At 35.5% G+C, this 24195-nt stretch overlaps 1 protein-coding gene across 3 annotated transcripts; it reads left to right on the top strand.

Annotated features, from left to right (window-relative positions):
• The first annotated feature begins 210 nt into the window (after nucleotides 1–210).
• LOC133802144 (twinkle homolog protein, chloroplastic/mitochondrial) lies at nucleotides 211–22323 on the top strand. 3 transcript variants are annotated; one of them, XM_062240415.1, is made up of 21 exons: nucleotides 212–726; nucleotides 917–1044; nucleotides 1770–1825; nucleotides 1910–1964; nucleotides 2077–2187; nucleotides 2343–2426; nucleotides 3161–3241; nucleotides 3685–3750; nucleotides 3833–3949; nucleotides 5217–5264; nucleotides 5344–5429; nucleotides 5509–5569; nucleotides 6786–6968; nucleotides 7594–7725; nucleotides 13334–13395; nucleotides 19773–19856; nucleotides 20199–20330; nucleotides 20873–20969; nucleotides 21484–21618; nucleotides 21762–21829; nucleotides 21989–22323. In XM_062240415.1, exons 1-21 carry the CDS (start codon nucleotides 477–479, stop codon nucleotides 22035–22037), a joined length of 2085 nt encoding a protein of 694 aa, XP_062096399.1. In that variant the 5' UTR covers nucleotides 212–476; the 3' UTR covers nucleotides 22038–22323. The 3 variants fall into 3 exon arrangements, with proteins under 3 accessions (XP_062096400.1, XP_062096399.1, XP_062096398.1); XM_062240414.1 differs by having other exon boundaries at nucleotides 1907–1964; XM_062240416.1 differs by lacking the exon at nucleotides 21484–21618 and having other exon boundaries at nucleotides 211–726; nucleotides 1907–1964.
• The last annotated feature ends 1872 nt before the right edge of the window (nucleotides 22324–24195 follow it).

Here is a 24195-nt window from a genome sequence, read left to right as displayed (position 1 = left end):
CATATTAAATGGTATTATTATATTTATTATTTGTATAGATTTAAACATATAATAAGGGAAATATGAGTTTGTTTATAAAGTGAAATCTTAGGAGAGAATTTCGTTATAAAAAGTAGCGGGGTTCTCTAATTTAGTTTAAATTGAGGGATGTATTTGTTATTATCTAAAAATGATACTAAATAAGAAAAGGACCCATTTGGTGCGTTCGAGTTGGGCATTGGGTCGAGTTGGAAGAACAAAAGCGCGCTCAACTGGTCATCGTCTTCCCCTAAGAGAGACCACAAAGTGAGGAAAGAGAGCAGGGAACAAAAAGAGCCGCCCTTTACCCCCACTCTCCCTTTTTATCTTCTCTTCTGAGAACCCAAGGTATCAAGCTCTTGAAAGCTTGTAACGAAAAGAAGCCACAGCCATAGCTATATCCATAGTCATAGAAACGCTTATACACTATTCAAAAACCTGGCTGGTTTGGCATAGACATGCGTCTTCTTTATCGTCCACTTCACAAGCTCTCTCTATCCTCTAGCAGTGTGTTCATGGCCTCAAACCATTTGCTCAAGCCTACATTTTTCTCAAACCCCTTAACCCCTTCTTCACGTAGACAGCTCTTCCACACTTTCACACACCCTTTCTCTGCTTTTCCTCTAAAACCCAACTCCAGAATTCAGCCGTTTTGTCTTAAGACTAATGGGTATTCTAATGTCTCTCAAGTCAATGACCCGCCAACCGGTATGACCCTTTAAACCCATGTTTGCTTTATCTGTTTTGAGGGTTTTATTATTATTATTATCATAAAAATAATCATGTGCTTGTTTTTTAAAATTTATTTTGAGAAAGTAGAGTGAAGGAGGTAGAAGCTTGTTTGTCTGTCCATGTTGATGTTTATGTGGAAAGTTAACTAGGTTTTATTCCCATGTAGTCTTTTTGGAGAACACAGACGAGGCCACTTCTCTTAAAATCGAGATTTTGAAGAGTAAACTGAGCAACCTTGGTGTGGACTGTGACATATCTATACCGGGGCAGTTCAACCATTTGCTTTGTCCAATGGTAGTTTCACTTCTGCCCTGTATTTAGTTTTATATTGGGCTGTTTAGATTTGAAATTATGGGATTTTATGCTTTATTTGACATTTTCTTTAGTATTCCAAGTCTAGTTGTAATTTGTTAGTAGCTGGTTTTAGTTTTTCAGTCCATGTTTCGATGCCATTTAGATTGTATGAAGTTTAAACTCTAGAAAACTGAGCTGCAAATGAAAAGTGTAGGGATTTTTGGTACGCATTGCTGGGACTGTGAGCTTGCGCTATAGTATCAAATTTAGACAGATTAAGAGGGGTTAGTTGAAAAATAAAGGTTTTTGTTTTCATGGTAAGTAAAATGTGTTTATATATATTTTCAAAGATAGCTCAAATGGTCTGTGATTTGCTCACACAAAGTCTAAACTCTAAAGTTCGAGTCTTCTCTGGATACTTAGCAAGTACTATATTTTCCTAATTCCCAAATATTGTAAGGTTAGACAGAGAGCCTAGTTTTAGCAAATAAACATATTTTTTCAATTATTATTATTTTGGTGTTGTTTGGGATCTGCACTAAATAATACTGGGTTCTGGCAATCTGTAGATCTGGCTTAGAGCAATCTTGTTGTATTCATGTGATGTGATTGGTTTGGGATTCTAAATTTGTATAAAAGAAATATCTTTTTATGAAATTCTGTAGTCTGTTTGAGATATTTTTATGTACTTTAATGTGGTGACTTTAACCCCATATTTTATGTAGTGCTCAGGTGGTGATTCAGGGGAAAAGAGCTTATCACTTTTTATCGAACCAGATGGGTATGCTTCTACTCTGTCATTATAAAGTTTTATTCCTTAAAAAAATTCCAAATCTTAATTTTGGGTATACTTGGTTTTTAGAAGTGCTGCAGTGTGGACGTGCTTTCGGGCAAAATGTGGTTGGACAGGCAACACAAGAGTAAGTTGGCATTCCCTTCTCCCCTGAGCTGCTTTTAAGAATATTTCTTACAATATTGTTTTGAAAATTAATGTGGATTAAAAGCCAGCCAAGTCATATTGTTTTGTTGCAGCCTTTCGCAAATAGTAAGTCATCGTATCAAACTTCCAACAAAACCACCAAAATAAAGATAAAAAGAGAAATAACAGTGGAGGGCTTGCAACTGGAGCCACCTTGCGACGAGGTAGTTACATTTTAATATTTTCTACATCATTTTTTTCTTAAACCTCTTAGTTTATACCAATTTGATTTTCAATTACTGGATGGTCTGAGCTGTGAAGTGCGTGACTTTTTAATGCCTAGTTTCTCTCCTAATTCTTATTCTTTCTTTTGTTTCAGCTAGTCTCTTATTTTGCAGAGAGAATGATATCAAAGGAAACACTAAAAAGAAATGCAGTAATGCAGAGATGTTATGGTGATCAGGTGCACTCCAATGCTGACTTAAGGAAAAAGATCAATGCATGTTCTTCTTTAAAATAAGATGTTTTTGAATTATATTTGTATATTAGAACAGTATAGTATATATGTTTTCATATTTAGCAGTCAAAACCAACCAGAATCAAACAGGCAAGCCAACTAAGTTTACACCAGTTACTTATATTTAACACTTGAAAGACTTCTCATAGAGTAAGACTTTGTAAAATCGTTCCAAGTGTAACTAAACTATCATTAAACAATAGCACACATGTACAAAAATTATATTACATATTGTTTTTTGTTACTAGAGTCAACTCTTTGTTTCAACACAACATTAGAAGCAGTGTTATCAATCACTGAGATGCCCCCAGAACTACACATCAATTTCTTTCCTAGTAAAGTCTATAGGAAAAGAAAACACCGAAGAGAATAAAAGAAAAAGAAAAAGGGTCTGCCAATTTAACAATCACCTTTGAAATAAGATATTGTTATGAATCAGAGCCATACATATGGAAAAGATAAGTCATATGAAAAAGAGACAAAGGTCATATGTCCATGAATGACCTCCTCCCAAGTGTATTAAAGGCCCTCACTTATGTCATGTCTTATAAGTTTCTAAGGGAAGCAGCTAGGGTAGATCTATCTAAATGGTGGTCCACATCTTTTGGGTAACATTGTTTCATTTAAGTTTCATTTATGGCTATTTCTTTGCCTTATAATCTTCTGAAATTTATTGACAGATTGCCATTGCATTTACATATTGGCGAGAAGGAGCGCTTATCAGTTGCAAGTATCGAGACATCAACAAGAAGTTTTGGCAGGTTCTTTTAATCATCCTTGTCTAAACTTTGTGATCGACAAGAAATTGAATATTTATATAGGCATTGTGACCTCTATCTCTTTTCAAAAAAAAAAAAAAAAAGAAGAAGGAATATTTATATAGGAATTATGTATAAGATTAAATGTTTGTTACATTTATATGTATTCACCAATATAGCTGCATTCATAAGTACAAACATGCGTGTATTGTTGTAAATTTACTTCTTGAAATGAATACTTTAAAAGTTTCTTGCAGTTCAATTCGACATGCTTATGCTCTTGATTGAAATAATCTTAATTTATAAATCACATTCAATTGAAATGAGAATACTACAATTAGAAATACGTTTCCTTGTTTTTATTTTTATTATTATATTTGCCAAGGGGAATTTCTTGCTATTATTTAGATTTTACATCTTATCTTTTTTCTTGTTCTCTTTTCCAGGAAGCAGATACTGAAAAGATTTTCTATGGGCTGGATGATATAAAGGATATTAACGATATTATTATTGTACGTCATCTACCATTGTTGGCAACTGATGTCCCCCAAAATCATTACATTACCTGATGCTTATTCCAATTTTATTTTATAGGTAGAGGGTGAAATGGATAAGCTTGCAATGGAAGAAGCTGGATTTCGTAATTGTGTTAGTGTCCCTGATGGTGCACCTCCTTCTGCTTCCACAAAGGATTTGCCACCTGAAGAAATGGTGTGTCATTATTAGAGATTTATCAATGACTTCTTACTCTGTATTTATTGACAATGAGCATCATTTCATTTATGTATAAATGAGTGCGTTTATATTGCCTACCTTTATACTTTGGAATTCTTCATCTATCATTAGTCTCTATTACTTACTTTTTTTTTGTGTGTGCGCGCGCGTGTATAAAGGTGTATTTGGCATTGTAACTGAAAAAAATGTTTTTATAATTAGAAAACTGTTCTATGAGAAAATAGAAATCTCAGGGATATTAACTAACGTTCTCTAGCGAGTATGATTTTCATTTTCTACTTCTCTCTTGTTACTTGCTTTCATGATGTTCTATCTTCATTTTCCCATCAATGTCTCCTTATTCTTTATTTCTTTCTATAAAATAAAAGTTTATTACAAAATTATTCAAGCGAGATAGAAATCTTTTTTTGGTAACTAAAATGAACTAGCTTCTAACCAAAAAATGAAAGATAGAAAAAAAAAACAGAAAGTAGCTTGCCTTTTTTCTTCTTTCAATTTTCCAGCTAAGTTCTTTGCTTTTAATTCTCTAAAATTTTTATCAGCTAACATTTTCTTGCATTTGTTATATGGAAACAGCAAAAAACAGTTTTTATTCACATTTTTTTTGTTCACTAAAGGTTTGTCTATAGAGTAATTGATGATTTTTTTGATGGGTATATATCATTTCTCTTTCCCTCAACAATATTGGCTGAACTATTTTCCCTGTTCTTACTCTTCAATTGATGTTAATTTGCAAAGCTTGGTCCAAGAAGATATTTATATGATCCTTCTGTACTTTTCTCGCATTTTATATTCCTCATTGTCTTTCGTTGCTTCCTGAATTCATGGATCCATGTCTTTCTACTTGATCACTTAATTTTTGGGATATTCTTTTGAAAGTCAAGGTTTGTAACTTTGTAGACAACCGACATCTCATTTTATCCTCATCTGCCTCTAAAACTTTAACTGAAAAATAGCTCAAAGGGATATTATTTTGATACTGTAATAACTATGCACACACTCTTTGACATGTAGTTGTCTTCTGTTCAGTCTTTAAATCAAGTATTTTATGAATATGGTATGAATTCAGTACTTAAGTACTGGCTATAGCACTCCCTGCATTATGTTCATTTTACCATTGCCAACTTATCTTGTCTAGTTTCTACTTACCACTGTTCTTATTTATTTTCTTTGTTATTTTTTCTTGTATTCTTAGTCCTTCAGAATGGTTCTGATGCTTTTTTTCTGTGTTCTGTAAAGCTAGGACACAAAGTATTCATACTTGTGGAACTGTAAAGAGTACTTAAAGAAGGTTCGTAAATTATTCTTTTGCATAAGACATGCCATTATTGGAGTTGTTAGGCTTTTACTAAATTTTCTAATTTTTTTAGGCATCACGCATTATACTGGCCACTGATGGAGATAAACCTGGTCAAGCCTTGGCCGAAGAGCTAGCACGTCGGCTTGGACGAGAAAGGTTCCTTGATTTGATAGTGTAGTGTTGTAACAATTTTTATCTGGCACTTGTAAGAATAACTATGTAACTGATGTTGCAGATGTTGGCGAGTCAAGTGGCCGAAGAAAACTGAGGATACCTATTTCAAAGATGCAAATGAGGTCAGTCAACTATTCAGGCAAATATTTTACCAAGGATATAATTAATTATCAACTGCAAAGATTTTGCACCTGTAATTTTTGCAAATAATTTCCCAAAACCGACTTCAATTAGTAACAAATATGTTTACTAATGAATTTTGTTTATTTAATAGGATAAATATGTATTTGGTACCCTGTGTTTTATCGAAATATACACTTGGTACCTTATTTTATAATAATGATCATTTAGCACCCACTACTTGCAATTCGTACCAGTTTGGTACCCTCCGCTACAATCTGACTCATATTTCAAATTTGACCATATTGCTCCTTTTTTTAATGATTTATTTGATTTTCTTTTTCTTTTTGTTATTTTAAAATGTTTTAAAAATATTTTCTAAATTAATAAAACAAAAAAAAACGTATAATTAAAACTTTGAAATAATTTAAATAAACAAAAATAAAAAATTAAATCTAACCTCTAAACTTAAACTAAAATATTAAAATCAACACCCTAAATTGGAAGGCCAAAATTTAAACTAAATTCAAACAAAATAGTTTAATTAAAACTTAAAAAAAATTATTAGGTTTTTAGTTTACTTTAATTAATTTAAAAATATTAGTTTTAGTTTTTTTATTTATATTTGGAATTAAATACATTTATGTTTATTTAATTAATTATAATAGTTTTATTAAATATTTTTATTTTAAAATTAATTTATATTATTTTTTATTCAATAATTTACATTTAATTGATTAATTTTATAAAACAATTTTTATTTTATTAATTGAAAAAATATTTTTAAATCATTTTGAAATAACAATAACAAAAGAATTTCAAATAAATCATTAAAAAGATAGGCAATATGGTCATATTTGAAATATGGGTTGACAACATTTCAGCGGAGGTACCAAACTAGTACGAATTGTAAACAGAAGGTATTAAATGATCATTATTAAAAGCATAGGGTACCAAGTGTGTATTTCGATAAAACACAGGGTACCAAATGAGTATTTACCCTATTTAATATATGGAAGGACAGTCTCGCTAAGTATATTTTATATTTGCACGTTTAAAAAAGTTGTACAAAGTAAATGCATTGTTTTTTTGTTAATCAAGAAGACAACTTTTTTGTGGCCACATGGTTGGTTCTGAAGATTACTTTTATTTTTTTATTGGGATTTACATTGCCTCTCTATAGGGAAGCTTACAATTATGTACAAAATGCTTTTACAGGTTCTCATGTATATGGGTCCTGATGTATTGAAAGAGGTTATTGAGAATGCTGAATTATACCCCATACGTGGATTGTTCAAGTTCAGTGATTACTTTGACGAAATAGATGCATATTATTATGGCACTGCTGGATATGGGTTTGGTGCCTCAACTGGGTGGAAGGCTCTGAATGAGTTATACAATGTAAGCATATTAGTTGCCATGTTTGCTGTTTAAAAAAAAACTGCAATAGGAAATACCTTAAGCTGATTTAGGTGCACATCATTTTGACATTAATTAATAAGGGGATATCCTTACAGTTGAATCAAACTATGATTATGCTAGTTTTGTCATTTGTTTGGTAAGGGACTGGGCAGCAGTATCTAGTTCTTTTTTGCATATATAGATTATAAAATGATTTACACATGGCTATTCCTAAGGTTATATTTTCTTTTACCAAATAATTTAAATTTGATACTATAATTTTTCATTCCCGCTCATTGACAATGTGTGTTAGAATTTGTTGTCATTGCCCAAACTATTTTTTTTCTTCTGAGAAACGAACGTTAATACCTTTAGGAAAATAGAAAGGAGGGAAGGAAGAAAGGAAGAAACTGAAAGTGAATAGAGTTAAAGGATACTAAAATGAGAGTTCAGCCGGTGAGGAAAAGACTGAGAGTTGAGGTGGCCTTATTTTGGTTAGTAATAATATTTTATTTCAACACACAAAACACTATAGATGAATTCCAACTCCAGTATTATTCCGACATCTAAAACACTATCTTAAAATGATGTTATTCTTCTTATTTATTTATTTAATTTTAAATAGGTTGTGCCGGGTGAATTAACTATAGTAACTGGGGTCCCTAATTCGGGGAAGAGCGAGTGGATTGATGCTCTCTTGTGCAATCTTAATCATAATGTGGGTTGGAAATTCGCTCTTTGCTCGATGGAGAACAAGGTAAAGCTAATTCATGAGAAAATCCAAATTTGCTAGTCCTCTTTGTAGATATTTCTGATCTCATTCTTTTTCTTGGCATTATGTGGAATCTGCTCAAAGGAAGCAAATTTGATAGGAAAACTCTTTGGATTTCCGTTGTTTCTTGTCAGTTTTGCATAAAATACAAATTTAGATACTTTTTTTTGGGTATAACTATAATAAACATGAGATATTGATATAACATGACAACCTAAAATGCGAGTATGCTAAATTGCAACCTAAACCCCATATAATGCAAATCCTTAAATTTTTTACTCTTGAAAATCCAAAATAATTGAGCAGTGTATGCTTCTAGATTTTATCTCTTCTTTCTCCCTTGCATCCTAGTTGAATTCCTTTTTTATTATTATGATAGGTAAAAGTACACAAACTGATATAGAGTAAAAAATATGCTGAATATTGTTATTTATCCACTCTGATGCCAAAATGTAGTCACTCCAGAGAGGCTTGGAACTTTCCACAAGAGCAAAGCTCATCACAAAATATTTCACATGACCTCTCTCACATATATATATATATATATATATATATTCAGCAAAACCAACACTGACAGAATTCCACTCCCCAATACACCACCTCACACACCAACGCAATCAGCCTATGCTTTAATTCACAATACCAGATTTGCCCCTACGTCTAGAAGACGTGAATCTCACTTGGGGCCTAACATGACCCACCGCCCAAACATTCACCCTGTCTTCAAGGTGAAATCATGGAATTGATTGCGAATCATATTGTAATCTTCCCTAGTGGCTCAAAATTAGGCAAAGACTTCCATTTGAGGACTTCAAGATCCCCCAGACTGCCATGTGGTTTAGGGCGAACACCAAGAAGTTGCTCAGGCTGAACAACCAACCTAAGTCAAAAGTGAGCTGTGGAGGCAGAGTGGAAGATGAGATAGACATACCATGGGCTCAACAAAGTTGAGACATGAAAGACGGGATGAATGGTTGTTGAGGAAGGAAGCTTGAGCTTGTAGGCTACCTTACCAATGCGAGTGAGCACTCGAAAAGGATCGTAAAAACGTGCATCCAACATCTCATAACGACAAATAGGCAAGGGACTTCTGCAATAAGGATGTAGCTTCAGAAAGACCATGTTGCCAACTTCAAACTCCTTGTGATGGCACTTGTCCGCTTGCAGCTTCATTTTCTATTGGGCATGTAGTAAATGCAGATCTCATCCAAGATTGCTTCACGATCATCCAACAAGGAGTGTACGACTGGTACAAAACAAGAATCACGATCGTAACAAAGAATAGTTGCAAGATTACGACAAATAAAGCCTTAGATTGAGTGCAGCGAGTGGTGGAATGAAATGATGTATTATACCAATATTCAACCCATGCCAACAAACAACATGGTTTCTCAAAGATGATAAAAATGAAGGTAAGTTTCTAAGCAACGATTGGCCACCTCAATTTGATCTTCGATCTGAGGTGGTAGGCTATTCTCCTCTTGAGCGTGGTACCTTGAAACTCAAAAAGCTCTTTCCAAACATTATTGGGGAAAATGCGATCCTGATAAAAAATAATGGCTTGCTACACCATGTAAACAAACCACTTCTTGCACTAAAACAATAGCTATAGTGGAAGCGAAAAAAAGGTGTTTGAAGGGAACAAGATGAGCATACGTGCTGAGCTTGTCCACCACCACAAAGATAGTGTCCCAACCCTCTGAATGAGGTAATCCTTCGATAAAATCCGTAGAAACTTCATCCCAAACTTGAGCAGGTACGGCGATAGGCTGAAGAAGTCCTGCTGGAGTAGTGGGGAAGTGTTTATTTTGTTGGCAAGTAGAACAACGCTGAACAAGTTGGTGCACATCCTTCTTCATTCCCACCCAAAATAACTTAGAATGTATCCTTTGATATATTTTAACCTCACTCACCTGAATGACCCCCATGGGTGAAGTATGAAATTCTTCCAAAATTTGGGGTATGAACTTGCATACTTTCGGAAAGACCAACTTGTTTCTATAATATAGCATGCCTTGCTCCACTGAAAACCAATAATGCAGCTAGGGGCCTGTAGTTATGTCATCTCATAGTTGTTTAATGAAAGCATCCTCTTCCTTCTTGATTTGCAATTGGTCCCAAAATTTCCACTGAGGATCAACCATAGTGGCACACTCCATTGCCTTGGAAATATGGGATAAAGCATCAACCACTTTGTTACAGTCGTACCATAAGCTTCATAATTCACTGTTGATACTCAGTACCAACCATTCATTGTTCCAACAAAATCTTCAAACTTTGTTGGTTGGTGCGCACTATGAAACGACAACCCAAGAGATAAGGACTCTGCTTTGTAGCTATGAAGACAATGGCCATGAGTTTCTTTTTGTTAATGGATTTAAATGCACTTGGGATCCCAAAGTGTGGCTCTAGAATGCAATGGGTTGCTGCTCTTGTAACAAAAATGCCCTGAGACCATACCTTGAAGCATTGATTTCAATAACAAAAGGCCTAGAAAAATTAGGCAAGGCTAGAGTCAATATCATGGTCATAGCATGCTTCAGTTCTTGAAAGGCACGATCAACATCTGCATTCCAGCCAAATTTTTTTGTGTTTTAACTGCTCAGTTAAAGGCAAAGCAATATGAGCAATCCTCTGACAAACTTACGCTAATACCTGTTAACCCCAAGAACCCATGGAGTTCACATGTGGAGGAAGTAGGCCATTGCACAATTGCTTTTGTTGGGGCGAACACATCTGCACCCGAGATGAGATGTCCCAAGTAAGCAATTTGAGTTTGCCCAAACCCACCTTTTCAAATTAGCATACAGTTGATGATGCTGTAAAGTGTCTAAAACAATGGCTAAGTGGTCCTGATGAGACTCCTCTCTAGAGCTGTATATAAGGATATCATTGAAAAAACCCAAGACAAATGTATGAAGGAATGGTCAGAAAATATCGTTCAAGAGAGACTAGAATGTGGCAAGGGCATTTGTAAGCTCGAATGGCATGATGAGAAACTTGTAATGACCATCGTGGGTGCGAAAAGCAGTTTTAGGGATATCGGAAGAATTGAGATGAATCTGGATTTAAATCAAGCCGGGAAAAGACCCTAGCATCATGGAGCTCATCCATAAATTCATCAATGACAGGAATTGGAAGCTTGTTGAGGACAATGGTTTTTTTTTAAAGCACTGTAGTCCACACAAAAAGCGCCATGAACCATCCTTCTTCACCAAAAGAATCGGGCTCGAGAAAGGAAAGGACTAGTACTCGCCTAAATGATGTTGCTATGAGCATCTTCTAAATGAGTCTCTCAATCTCTTTTTTTTTTTAAATTGAGGATAACAGTTAGGACAAACAATGATAGGAGTAGTAACTTCTTTGAACACAAAAAAATGCTCATGCCCGCGCTCGGACAGTTGGGTGTCAACATCGATGGCATGTCAAACACATTCCTAAAGTGTTCAATGTTTCTTGAACAAAAATGGGAACTCGCAAGGGTTTTGTGCTTTACCCCTCAACCTGGTTGAGTTCAATCAATAACCTCAACCTTTTGTGTTGAAACGTTTGCAGCATGGCTTTGAGGGACACCGACTTGCCCAATGAAGGATCTCCTCAAAGTGTAACGGTCTCATTGCCCAACTAAAATTTCATGAGCTGCAATCCCCATTTAGTATGAGTTCTACCCAAAGTGGCCAACCGCTGGTTTCCCAAAATAACATTTGAACTGCCAAGACCCAAAGGTAAGAAATCCTCCACAATGTTGATGCCTTATAAATGTCAGGAGGTTCCCTTTACAAATTCCTTGCCCCGGAACAGACTCGCCCATACCCATAGTTACACCATAAGACTGGAAGGTGGAGTTTCTGAATCAAAAGATAGGAGATGAAATTATGAGTTGCTCTCAGATCGATAATCGTTACCACCTTTTGTTCACCAACGAACCCAATCATCTTCATCGTCCTAGGGGTAGTGAACCCTACAAATGAATTCAATGACACCTTGATCGCTTTTGAAATTTCGGTAGAATCTAACTCCGACAACTTCTCTTTCGTCACGGTTTCGTATGCATGGTTGACATTGTCATCATATGTGAGCAAAACACTAAGCTCCTTCGACATTGGAGGCCTCGCTGCCATTTTCAGTGACAATGATAATAAACTTCCCAATCTTTCTTAGCCTACATCTCTGAATTAGTAAGGCAACAGTAAGGGCCAACATACAGTGCTGTGGTTGACGAGCGGCCCAAAGATTGTGTTGGGCTTGCTGTCGCTGTAGAGGCAAAGAGGTGAAACAACCCGTCTAGTGTGTAGTCGACCTAGACGAAGTAGGTGCCAACAACTTTGCCTCCACCTTCTAGGCCAAATCCATAGCTAGACCCAAGTTAATGGGCCCAAGAATTCTGACTTCATTTCTTATGTCATGTTAAAGCCCATTGATGAAGTGGCTTAAAGTGACCTCGTTCGATAAGTGCTCCAATGGTGTGACATTCAATGAACCGCTGTCCGCTAGCGATATTCTCTCACTGTCGTCTCCTGGTGAAGAGCAAGAAATTGCTCGCGAAGGGAATCCTTTTGAGTGCAATGAAATTGCTCGTGAAGGGAACCATGGGTTGCTTTCTATGTTCCCATTGACACCATAATAACGCATCCCCTTCGAACCCAATAACTGCTTCTAATTTCTTGTCATTAGTAAACCCAGAGCAAAATAGCGTTCCACTTTAAGAATCCACTCATTCAAATTGGTCCATTCAAAAATAGGATCTTTCAAAAACGAAAATCTCATTTTAGCTCCATGAATGGAGTATTATTGTTAGACCCCATCGAAGTTGCCATGGTCGAAGACATCATTGACCCTTTTTTCTTCTAGTCATTAGCCAATGATGAGGAACGGTGAAGTTCCGATTGAGTTTTGAAGAGTTGATCAAACTTTTGATTAATTGTCTGCATCTCCTTCTGATGGAACCCACTTCACGGTGCAGCTTCTCCCGAACAGCGCTAATTCATGGAATCCATTCGAGCCTGAACTTGCTATCCTGTCACGAAGGCGAAGCCACCCAATTTGATGGGTAAAAGTACACACAAACTGATATAGAGTAGAAAATATGCTGAATATTGTTATTTATCCACTGTGAGGCCAAAATACAGTCACTCCAAGCATTTGAGAGGGTTGGTACTCTCCACAAGAGCAAAGCTCAGTGCAAAATATTTCCTATGACCTCTCACAAAAAGCATCTCACATATATACACCACTAACAGGATTCCACTACCCGAATTCCACTCCCCAATACACCACCTCACACATTAACAGTCAGCCTATGCTTTAATTCACAATACCAGATTTGCCCCTACGTCTAGAATACGTGAATCTCACTTGGGGCCTAACTGATTATGATCTTTATACTTTGTTTTCTGTTTCTAGTCTTATTCATAGTCTAGTCATGGTAAAACTTTTCTAAGGAAAAGTGCTTCTCTTGTTGAAAATTATATGTACTTTGATGGAATTTTTTTATGGGGTTTATATCCTATGACAAATTAGTGTACCCCCGCTTTGTGCCCATTCTACTCTTGTCTTCTTAATACCCATACCCTGTTCATTTAATTATTTACAGGTCAGGGAGCATGCAAGAAAACTATTGGAGAAACACATAAAAAAGCCTTTCTTTACTGTACGGTGAGTTCAAGAGGCAGTGTATTCTTTTTATTGTTGCATTAATTTTTTTTTCTCTTAAGCTGTAAACTTATTGTTTTTCGTTTATTTCATGCTAAATCTAATGCACAGATGCCATTAATTAAACACATTGTCGTCTGCTAAAGTTTTTTGTCTCTTATCTTTATCTATTAGGATACCCAAATCTGAATTCTGTATCTTGATTCTAGCAAATTCTCATTCACGAATGAGATGCTAGGAAAATGAATAATAATGAAAATAGAAATGTAGAAACAGAAAAAAAAAACTTAATCTAGTTGATTTATTAAAAGGAAAACAAGTAAAATAAGAGGAAAACAAAGGAGTTCCTAGCAGAGAGATTATAATGGAGTAAGAAAATCGTGATAGATATGGTAACAGAAACAAAACACAACTAAAATTCAGAGGGAAATGAGATTAAAATTGGTATGTATTGTTAGCAAAGGAAGTACACCATACAAGGATAATAGGCACTTTGAGGGGCTTAAACCTCCTAGTGGATACTCAATACCCTCCCCACCAAATCATCACGGTACAGAATGAATTCCTGCTCTACTCTCTTTATTTCCTAAAACAGAAAACACCTAACCCCCCCACAGAATATTCTATTCCCCCACATGTTCTCTTCTTCTCCATTCCCGTTCTAACTAACTCATGAGTTGTTTGTCACAACAACACACAATCAGCGAGGCTGCAGTTGGTCCACTGATAAGAGCTGTGGCTGAGTAAAAGGAAACAGGGTGGTTTTTGTTATATATCCCTGGAATTCAATTATTCAAGAGCTTAGTTCTATCCCAATCAGACTACAACCATGAACAGGTCATATCCTGCCTAGTCCTTCCTTGCAGACCTTTAAAAGTTTAAATACAATGGGAATTAACTGAATAAGAAACAATAAAAGTAGGAAGCAATTAAACAGGCCCAGTCCCTTGTATTGCTACTCTCCAGCAATCTTTTTTTTATTTATATTATTGCCCTTTGTCAACAAATCTCCTAGCTGGCATACAGCTGAATCTCTCTTCCCTTTCATTCTCCTATCATCCACCTCTTCTGGTTTAGGTGGCTTATTTGTGGCCTTATCAAATCGATCCTGAACATGATTACTTTAAAAAATGGAGGTAAGACAATATCACTTCATATGTGGGACTATGGATAGATTGCATAGGTTGTAATATGTAAATCTCAATAAGTAGACCTGGACTTGATACTGATAGGGATGAAAATTACTACCAACCGGCTTGCAATTGAATTTGGTTTTCTTGGTAATTAATATCTGTTACAGCATGTATATAGTTGTCAATTAGTTATCAATTAGATTAATTGTAGAGATCCTAATTGACATAGTTTCCTAAGATAGCTATACTAGTTTGTATATAAATATGTATCATTTTTCAATGAAAAGTAAGTGAATACAATTCATTTCACCTCAGATAACATGGTATAAGAGCAGAGCCAGGTTCTGGGTTTGAGATTCGAAATTAGAGTTCATCACAAATTGGGGTTTGCAATTAGGGTTTAATTTTCTTTCATTTTTAGGGTTCCTATTTCGGAAACCCTATTTAGAGTGTTCTTTTGTTCTCACCACCGGCACAAAAGGACTGCCCAGCCGCTGACCAACCATACCCCGCCTTCTGAGGTCCAGAAACGCTGCGAGTGGAGCCCACGCGCCGCCGTAGCCCGCTGCCCAGTCCCCCACGTGCGTGCGCCGTTCAGCCGCCGTGCTTTCGACTCCGGTTGGTCCCCACGTCCTTCTCGGTACTTTTCTGCCCAATTTGTGTTCTTCTCCGGTCATTTTCATATCTTTTTTTGTTCAGATCTTGTGTTTAGAAAGTTCCCTTTCTTGGCTTTGTTTACTTGTTATCTCCATATTTGCTTTTGAGGTTATGGCTGAGACAAAATCCGTGGTATCTGATGTGGTTCCTGTGATGTCTAAAATCACGGACCATAAACTGAATGGTTCGAATTATTTGGACTGGAGTAAGACTATTCGACTTTATTTACGAAGTATCAACAAAGATGACCATTTGACTGATGATCCTCCTAAAGACAAAGGTGATTAGAGACGGGCATGGCTCAGGGAGGATGCTCGCTTTTTACTTCAGATTCGAAATTCCATTGATGGTGAGGTAATTGGCTTGATCAATCATTGTGAGTATGTTAAAGAACTAATGGATTATTTAGAATTTTTGTATTCTGGAAAAGGGAATCTCTCCTGCATGTATGAAGTTTGCAAAGCCTTTTACCATGTGGAGAAACAAGACCAGTCCCTCATAAACTATTTATGACGTTCAAGAAGACGTATGAGGAGCTTAATATGTTGCTGCCTTTTAGTCTTGATGTGAAGGTTCAACAAAGCCAACGGGAGAAGATGGGTATTATGAGTTTTTTGGCAGGCCTTTCGTCTGATTTTGAGTCTGCCAAGTCACAAATCCTCTCTGGTTCTGAGATCTCCTCTCTCCAAGATGTCTTTAGTCGCCTTTTACGCACAGAAAGTCCTCCACATGTTCCAGTTAGTGGTGCTTTAGTCGGTCGGAATAATACTTATGCTCTTGGGAGATCAAATAATCATACTGGCAACAAGAGAGGTGGCTCGCACGAATTTGAAACTCGAATGTCGGACTCTGGAACCATTATGTGCAACTACGGTAAAAAGCCAGGCCATACGGAGTTTGAGTGTCGAAAGCTTCAGTACAAAAATCAGCAAAAACACTTGGCCAACGTTGCCTCTACTGATGATACTTTTGAAAAATCACTCCTTATTTCTGCCGATGAATTTGCCAAGTTCTCACAGTATCAGGAATCACTCAAGCCTTCATCTTCTTCTGTCACTGCTATTGCCGACTCAGGTAAATCCAATGCGTGTCTTCTTTCCTCATCCTCCAAATGGATCATTGATTCTGGGGCCACAGATCATATGACAGGTAATTCTAATCTCTTTTCCACTTTTCAATCACATGCTTCCACTCATACCGTTACTTTAGCTGACAGGTCGTCATCTTGTGTTCGTGGATCTGGCACTATCAATCCTACCCCTTTGCTTTCTTTGTCCTCTGTTTTACATTTACCTAATTTATCCTTTAATTTGTTTTCTGTCAGCCAACTCACTCGTAATCTTAATTGTTGCATCTCATTTTTTCCCGATTATTGTTTATTTCAAGATCTTATGACGAAGAAGATTATTGATAAAAGACACGAGTCTGGAGGCTTCTATGTTCTTGACCCACTGCCATCAACTTCTATTGCTTGCTCTAGTGTCACTTCCGCTTTCGAGGCTCATTGTCGATTGGGTCACCCATCTCTTCCTTTGCTCAAGAAGCTTTGTCCTCAGTATAGTAAGGTGTCTTCGTTAGATTGTGAGTCGTGTCAATTTGCCAAACACCATCGTCTTAGTTCGAGTCCTAGAATTAATAAACGTGCTAGTGTCCTTTTTGAATTAGTTCATTCTGATGTTTGGGGTCCTTCACCTATTTTGTCTAAACCTGGATTCAGATATTTTGCTACTTTTGTGGATGATTATTCTCGTGTAACTTGGTTATTCTTAATGAAAAATCGTTCTGAGTTGTTTTCTATATTTTGTGCATTTTGTGCTGAGATCAAAACTCAATTCAATGTTTCTATTCGTACTTTGCGAAGTGATAATGCCAAAGAATATACATCACATTTATTTCACTCGTATATGGTTCAAAATGGTAAGCTTCATGAAACTTCTTGTGTTGATACTGCATCTCAAAATGGCGCCGCAGAACGTAAAAATAGACATCTTCTTGAAACTGCACGAGCCCTCTTATTTCAAATGAATGTTCCTAAACTTTTTTGGGCCGATGCCGTTTCTACAGCATGTTTTCTCATTAATCGCATGCCATCTTCTGTTCTTAGTGGTGAGATTCCTTATAAGGTCCTTTTTCCTAATAAGTCATTGTTTCCATTTAATTTTAAGATATTTGGTAGTACTTGTTTCGTTCAAGATGTTCGTCCGCAAGTCACTAAATTAGATCCAAAGTCATTAAAATGTGTATTCCTTGGTTATTCTCGTCTTCAGAAAGGTATAGGTGTTATTGTCCCAGTCTTAACAAATATCTCGTCTCAATTGATGTTACCTTCATGGAATTCACACCTTACTTTCCATCCACACCTATTTCTACTAGTGAGGGGGAGGATGATGATTTGTTGGTATACTCTATCACATCTTCTGATCCTGTCTCAGCCACAAACACAGCTCCAATCAGGCCTCCTATTACGCAAGTGTACTCCAGCCACAAACACAGCTCCAATCAGGCCTCCTATTACGCAAGTCTACTCCAGGCGTCCACCTCCTGATTCATGTCCTGCACCTGCTCCTTCGTCATCAGATCTGGTCCAAAATGATGATCTTCCTATTGCCTTGCGCAAGGGTAAACGTCAGTGCACTTACCCTATTTCTTCTTTTGTTTCTTATAATCACTTGTCATCTTTATCTTGTTCTTTTATTGCTTCCCTTGATTCTGTCCCTATTCCTAAAACGGTTCGTGAAGCCATATCTCATCCTGGTTGGCATAATGCTATGATAGAAGAGATGAATGCTTTAGATGACAATAGTACTTGGGATTTGGTCGATTTACCTTCAGGGAAATAGACTATTGAATGCAAATGGGTATTTGCCATTAAGGTTAATCCGGATAGGTCAGTTGCTCGATTGAAAGCTCGTCTTGTCGCACAAGGGCTATGCTCAAACTTATGGAGTGGATTATTCTGACACTTTTTTCCCGGTTGCAAAATTGACATCTGTTCGATTGTTCATTTCAATGGCAGCAACTCATCACTGGCCTTTGCATCAACTTGATATAAAGAATGCGTTTCTTCATGGTGATCTTCAGGAGGTGTATATGGAGCAGCCTCCTGGTTTTGTTGTTCAGGGGGAGTATGGCCGAGTTTGTTGTCTTCGAAAGTCTTTGTATGGTTTGAAATAGAGTCCCCGGGCTTGGTTTGGTAAATTTAGTCGGGCTGTTGAAAATTTTGGCATGATGAAAAGTAAGTTAGATCATTCTGTGTTCCACAAACAATCAGAATTTGGTATCATTTTGTTAGTTGTGTATGTGGATGATATTGTGATTACTGGAAGTGACACTGTGGGAATCTTATCTCTTGAAGTCTTTTCTTCATACTCAGTTTCATACAAAGGACTTGGGGATGCTAAAGTATTTCTTGGGTGTTGAAGTCAGAAGGAGTAAGAAAGGTATTTTTCTATCTTAGAGAAAGTATGTTGACTTGTTAACTGAGATAGGAAAATTGGGAGCAAAGTCTTGTAGTGCTCCAATGACACCGAACATGCACCTTACAAAAGATGGAGAACTATTTGAGGATTCTGAGAGATATAGAAGGTTGGTTGGAAAGCTGAATTACCTTACTGTGACTAGTCCAGATATTGCATATTTTGTCAGTCAGTTTATGACATCCCCAACAATTCATCATTGGGCAGCGTTAGAGCAAATTTTGTGTTATTTGAAGGGAGCACCAGGACGAGGTATCTTATATGCAAATCATGATCACTCTCATATTGGATGTTTTTCAGATGCAGATTGGGCAGGTTCCAAAATGGATAGAAGATCCACTTCAGGTTATTGTGTTTTCGTTGGCGGAAATTTGGTTTTTTGAAAGAGTAAGAAGCAGAATGTTGTGTCAAGATCCAGTGCAGAATCAGAATATAGGGCTATGGCCCATTTTGTGTGCGAGATAATATGGATTTATCAGCTCTTGATTGAAGTAGGTCTTAAAACTTCAGTACCCGCAAAATTATGGTGTGATAATCAAGCTGCCTTTCATATTGCATCCAATCCTGTAATCCACGAGCGAACTAAGCATATTGAAATTAATTGTCATTTTGTCCGTGAGAAAATTCAGCAAGGTTTGATTTCTACTGGGTATGTGAAGATAGGAGAACAATTAGGGATCTTTTCACAAAAGCGTTGAATGGGGTTCGGGTTGATTATCTTTGTAACAAGCTGGGCATGATTAATATTTATGCTCCAGCTTGAGGGGAGTGTTACAGCATGTATATAGTTGTCAATTAGTTATCAGTTAGATTAATTGTAAAGATCCTAATTGACATAGTTTCCTAAGATAGCTATACTAGTTTGTATATAAATATGTATCATTTTTCAATGAAAAGTAAGTGAATACAATTCTTTTCACCTCAGATAACAATATCTAATAATCACAAATAGATCTGTGTTATTGCGTTATAAGGAATGATTTGATTGATTGTTGGAGATATTGTTACCTATTACATTTTTTTTGGCTCTTAAATTCCTGATTTTAGAAATTTTTCTGTTAAATTTTGCCTGTTAGTGACATTAAATTTGTATTGCTCTCTGTTCTGGCCAAAGATATGGTGAAAGTGCTGAAAGAATGAATGCTGAAGAGTTTGAGCATGGAAAGGAATGGCTAAAGGACACATTTTATCTCATAAGGTGAGCATGAAGCATCAATTCACCTGTTTCAGCTGCAAACTGTACTGTAACAATTTATATTTAGTCTTTGTTAATTACGCTGTTCAACCCATACTTGGTGCCTATTTTTCTATAGGTTACATTGCAGTTTTCTGGATTGCATTCATTGTTTATGTTTATTGAACCTACGCTAAAATTTAGCTGTTATGGCACAAAATTATTTAAAGTTAGTTTGGAGGTCATAGCCTTGGGTGGGATGCATGTCAATGTTTTAAGAATCAGTTGATTCTGTAATCGTATCTTATTGAAAATTTACGAAAAGTCTGAACATGGTTTTTCGTCTTTTCTTCCTGTGTGTATTAGGTGTGAGGATGATTCCCTTCCAAATATTAAGTGGGTTCTTGATCTTGCAAAAGCAGCAGTTCTGAGACATGGGGTGCGTGGTCTAGTAATTGACCCTTACAATGAGCTTGATCATCAGCGTCCCCCAAACCAGTGAGTTATTTATTTATTATTATTATTTTAAATCCTCATCATCTTTTTTATGGGTGTGATTGTAATGTTTTTATATATTTATTTACTTTTGAAGTCTCTGGAATATCATACTTTTAAAGTTACACAAACCATAAAAAAGCCAACTTCCTCTAATCCTCTATTGTCATCACCAACTCTAGACTTCTTGTAGAAATGAACTGCGTTGAAAGCAAGATTGCAATTGCTGAAATTGAAAGGAAATACAAAGAAGAAAATACAGCTAGTGATAACCCAGTTTCTTCAAGGGACCTGGAAACCTCCCAAGAGCTCGAAGCTCACCACAATTCAGTCACACTTCTCATACCCTTTTTTCTAATCCACCCCACATTTATATAATATTCTAACAACCCAAATACCCCTGCTAGCAACCCTGCCAATCCCGCACCTGACTGCAACCTGTTCCCAACAATATTTTTTCATGGTTGCTGTACTGCTCAACTTTTTTCTTGTCACTTCTGACTGTATATTGCTGATTTGTAATTTTTATTTTTAACTTATAACAGAACAGAAACAGAGTATGTAAGTCAGATGCTTACCAAGGTTAAGAGATTTGCTCAACATCACTCTTGCCACGTCTGGTTTGTAGCACATCCTCGACAGGTTCGCTTCCTCTACTACATTGTATTATTTTCTACCACATTATATATATATATATATATATATATAAAAGAAAAAAAAAAAGAAAACAGAACTTTTATTAGGATCCAAAAATTTAGATATCTCAAGAGAAGCAAATACAAACTCTAGAAAGAAAAGAACAAAATTGAAACTAAGCACTAATAAACTAGTGTCTTCCCAACCAAGAGTAATTGAGGAAAGCAGATAGTCCTTCAATTCTTTTGTCACTGAAGCTCAAAGAGAAGCTAGAAACTTAATTGTTTTCTGCAAATATGCCACATCTTTTAAAGATATGCTTATTTCTTTTCAATCAAATGATCCTTAAAGTTTCTATCACCACACAATTCCACATAACTGATGCCATCATGGGCTTGCAAAAACCAAGTCTTCCAAATGATTAACACTTCACATTTTTCTTTGAACATCCAAGCATACTCTGAGTAGTTCTCTGGCCACACTACAATAAAGAAATACATAATTTATTGTTACTTTACAGTTACAAAATTGGGTAGGGAGTCCACCAAATCTCTACGATATAAGTGGAAGTGCACACTTTATAAATAAGTGTGACAATGGTATTGTAGTACATCGTAATCGGGATCCAGAATCTGGACCAATTGATCAAGTACAAGTGAGTATCGAGCCAAAATTTTATCAAGTGCATAAATTTTCACAGTTATCATTTTTTTTCCATTGTTGTTATTAAACATCAAAATCATTTGCTCCTTAAGAAACATCTGTTGAAATCTATATATGTATTCTATTGACTTGCAGATTTTGGTGAGAAAGGTACGAAATAAGGTTGCAGGAACCATAGGTGAAGCCTGCCTGTCGTATGACAGGTGTGTTAAACCTAGCATTATGATCATGTTTGATTCGTGTGTAGAGTATTTGTAAACATTTTCTATTTAACTGCTTGCCTGTTCTTGCTCTCGAGGGGGGAAAAAGAACAAAAGGATTATGGTTTGAAAGCGATGAAAATTTGTTCTTGGGCTTTGCAGGGTAACTGGTCTATATATTGATGTCAATGACCCATCACAGAGTTTATAGGAAATTTCATGAAACTTAGGGCAGCCTTGTACAGTGGCGTCTTCCAACCATTGACGATATATAGCGAGTTTCTAGTTATTCCCATGATCGGTCTGACTTAGCACATATTTTTGGTCATGAGAGGATCGAAAGGTATGATTTCGTGCTAGGAGGCGAGGGAGGTTAAAATATTGTTTTTGATTTTTTTTGGATTTTGTTATTCTCTATGATTTTTTCATGTTGTCTTGTACTCGTCAACATGATGAATTGAGTTTGAAGATATTCATATTATGCTCTAGTTATTTTCTTCTACTGTCCCTCCTATTACTTATGATGGCACATTCTATGCATACATTGTTAGAGTCGTGCTCGTGACTAACTCGTTTGACACGTTATTTGAATCTTGCATGATCTAACTATCATAGGATTCATACATGGTGAAGGTTCGAAAGTTTTGTTTAAGATGTGCCCATTCATGTCATTATCATCTACCAAACTCTTTTCTCTCTTGAGTGAAAACAATTAAATGTTAAGACATATTAGCTAGCTCCAAGATGACCATGATTAGCAAACAGCAAACGCTATTGTTTGTAACTAAGCTCCTTTTGTGATATTTTCATGCTCTATTTGTTTTGCTTCTTTTTCATGCAATGTTCTTCGTTGTAACCAAGAAATTAAATGTACTAATCGAAATTTCGATCAAGACATTTGTTTTGAATCAAAATTTTACTTTCACCCCATTAAAACAGATGAAGTAATTGCATAGTTGGCAATAGGTTGAAGGTTCAATTCAGTTTAATATGTATATATATGTATTTTTGCTTCATATTAGTCCGGACTGATATTTTGTTTGAACGGTTGTATTTACTATTATTAATATTATTATAGCAACAATATTGATTTACTAAAATCATTAGATTAAAATTGAGAGCTTAAAATAAATTTTTAAACGACAATGGAAAATGGAAGTTCTAACCAAGTTTGTAAAAAGAACCTCCTCTTTCAAAAGTGTACATGTTATTGACATCATAATTTAAGTGGATTTAAAATTTTCTATTCCTATTTTCCTTCCATGTCTCGCTACTTAAAATTATTCACTACATATTGAATTGAGTTTTTACATACAATTAACATCGTCGTTTCAGTTTGTATATAAAAAGGTTTGGCAAAATTGATATTAAGAATAGTTATTTTTCTCCAACATTATTTATGTCTCACAAAATGCAACACTACATTTTTGTTGCAATAGGAAGGTAGTACACCATATATTCTTACCGTGTAACAAAAAGTTATGCACAAAATTAAAGTTTAGATTCAATTCAATATCGATTAGAAAAAAAAAACAATAATAATTAAACATTTTACAAAGGCCTTGGGTCGACATATGTTTTTTCATAATTCTATTATTAGGAAATTATTAATTATATATTGAGGAGGTCCTTTGAACATATATATATATATATTCTAATTTATCGAATTTACTTTGTTGCTTTAAAAAAATACTTTTATATTATTAAATAGAGATTATAAATTCATTCCAAATTTTTATATTTGATACACTTTGTTTATTGTGTTTGTCATTTTTTGTTTCAAGTAAAACAACTTCTATTAGCAAATTTCTAAAACGCATTTGACTTAATTTATACAATAACTAGAAAACATAATTGCGCAGTCTTTTTTAATAATTAAAAAAATATAGTTTTAAGTTTTTTGAAAGATTGTGTAGTAAGGAGTCTTTTTCACTCTACTCGTACAATATGCTCCTTATATGGACACGTTGAAGTGTCTTGACCCAAATTATTTTTTATGATAGTGTTCATTGTATAACAAATAATTAAAGTGCCGAAAACAAAGTTCAAACAACTTGTTGTACGTGTGCTTTTATTTATTTATTATTATACACTTTGTGTAGTTTTTTTTTTTATAAAAAATCTAAATTATGTATAAAGAAATTTATGTTTTGTGTTTGGGTTATTTTGGTCGATTATTCGTTTGGAAAATTTATGTTTTGCGTAAGAGTTATTTTGGTCAATTACTCGTTTGGAAAATTTATGTTTTGTGTAAGAGTTATTTTGGCTGATTACCTATCTTGACTTTTTATTTAAAAATTAATTTTTAGAGCTCCTATTTTTCAAAAGTTTAAAAATAAGAATAGATAGATTAGTTATTTGATCACTGT

The sequence above is a fragment of the Humulus lupulus genome, chromosome 9 (assembly GCF_963169125.1).
Source record: "Humulus lupulus chromosome 9, drHumLupu1.1, whole genome shotgun sequence".
Lineage (NCBI taxonomy): Eukaryota > Viridiplantae > Streptophyta > Magnoliopsida > Rosales > Cannabaceae > Humulus > Humulus lupulus.
Note: the sequence above shows the minus strand (reverse complement) of the source record. Positions and strands in the feature narration are given on the sequence as shown.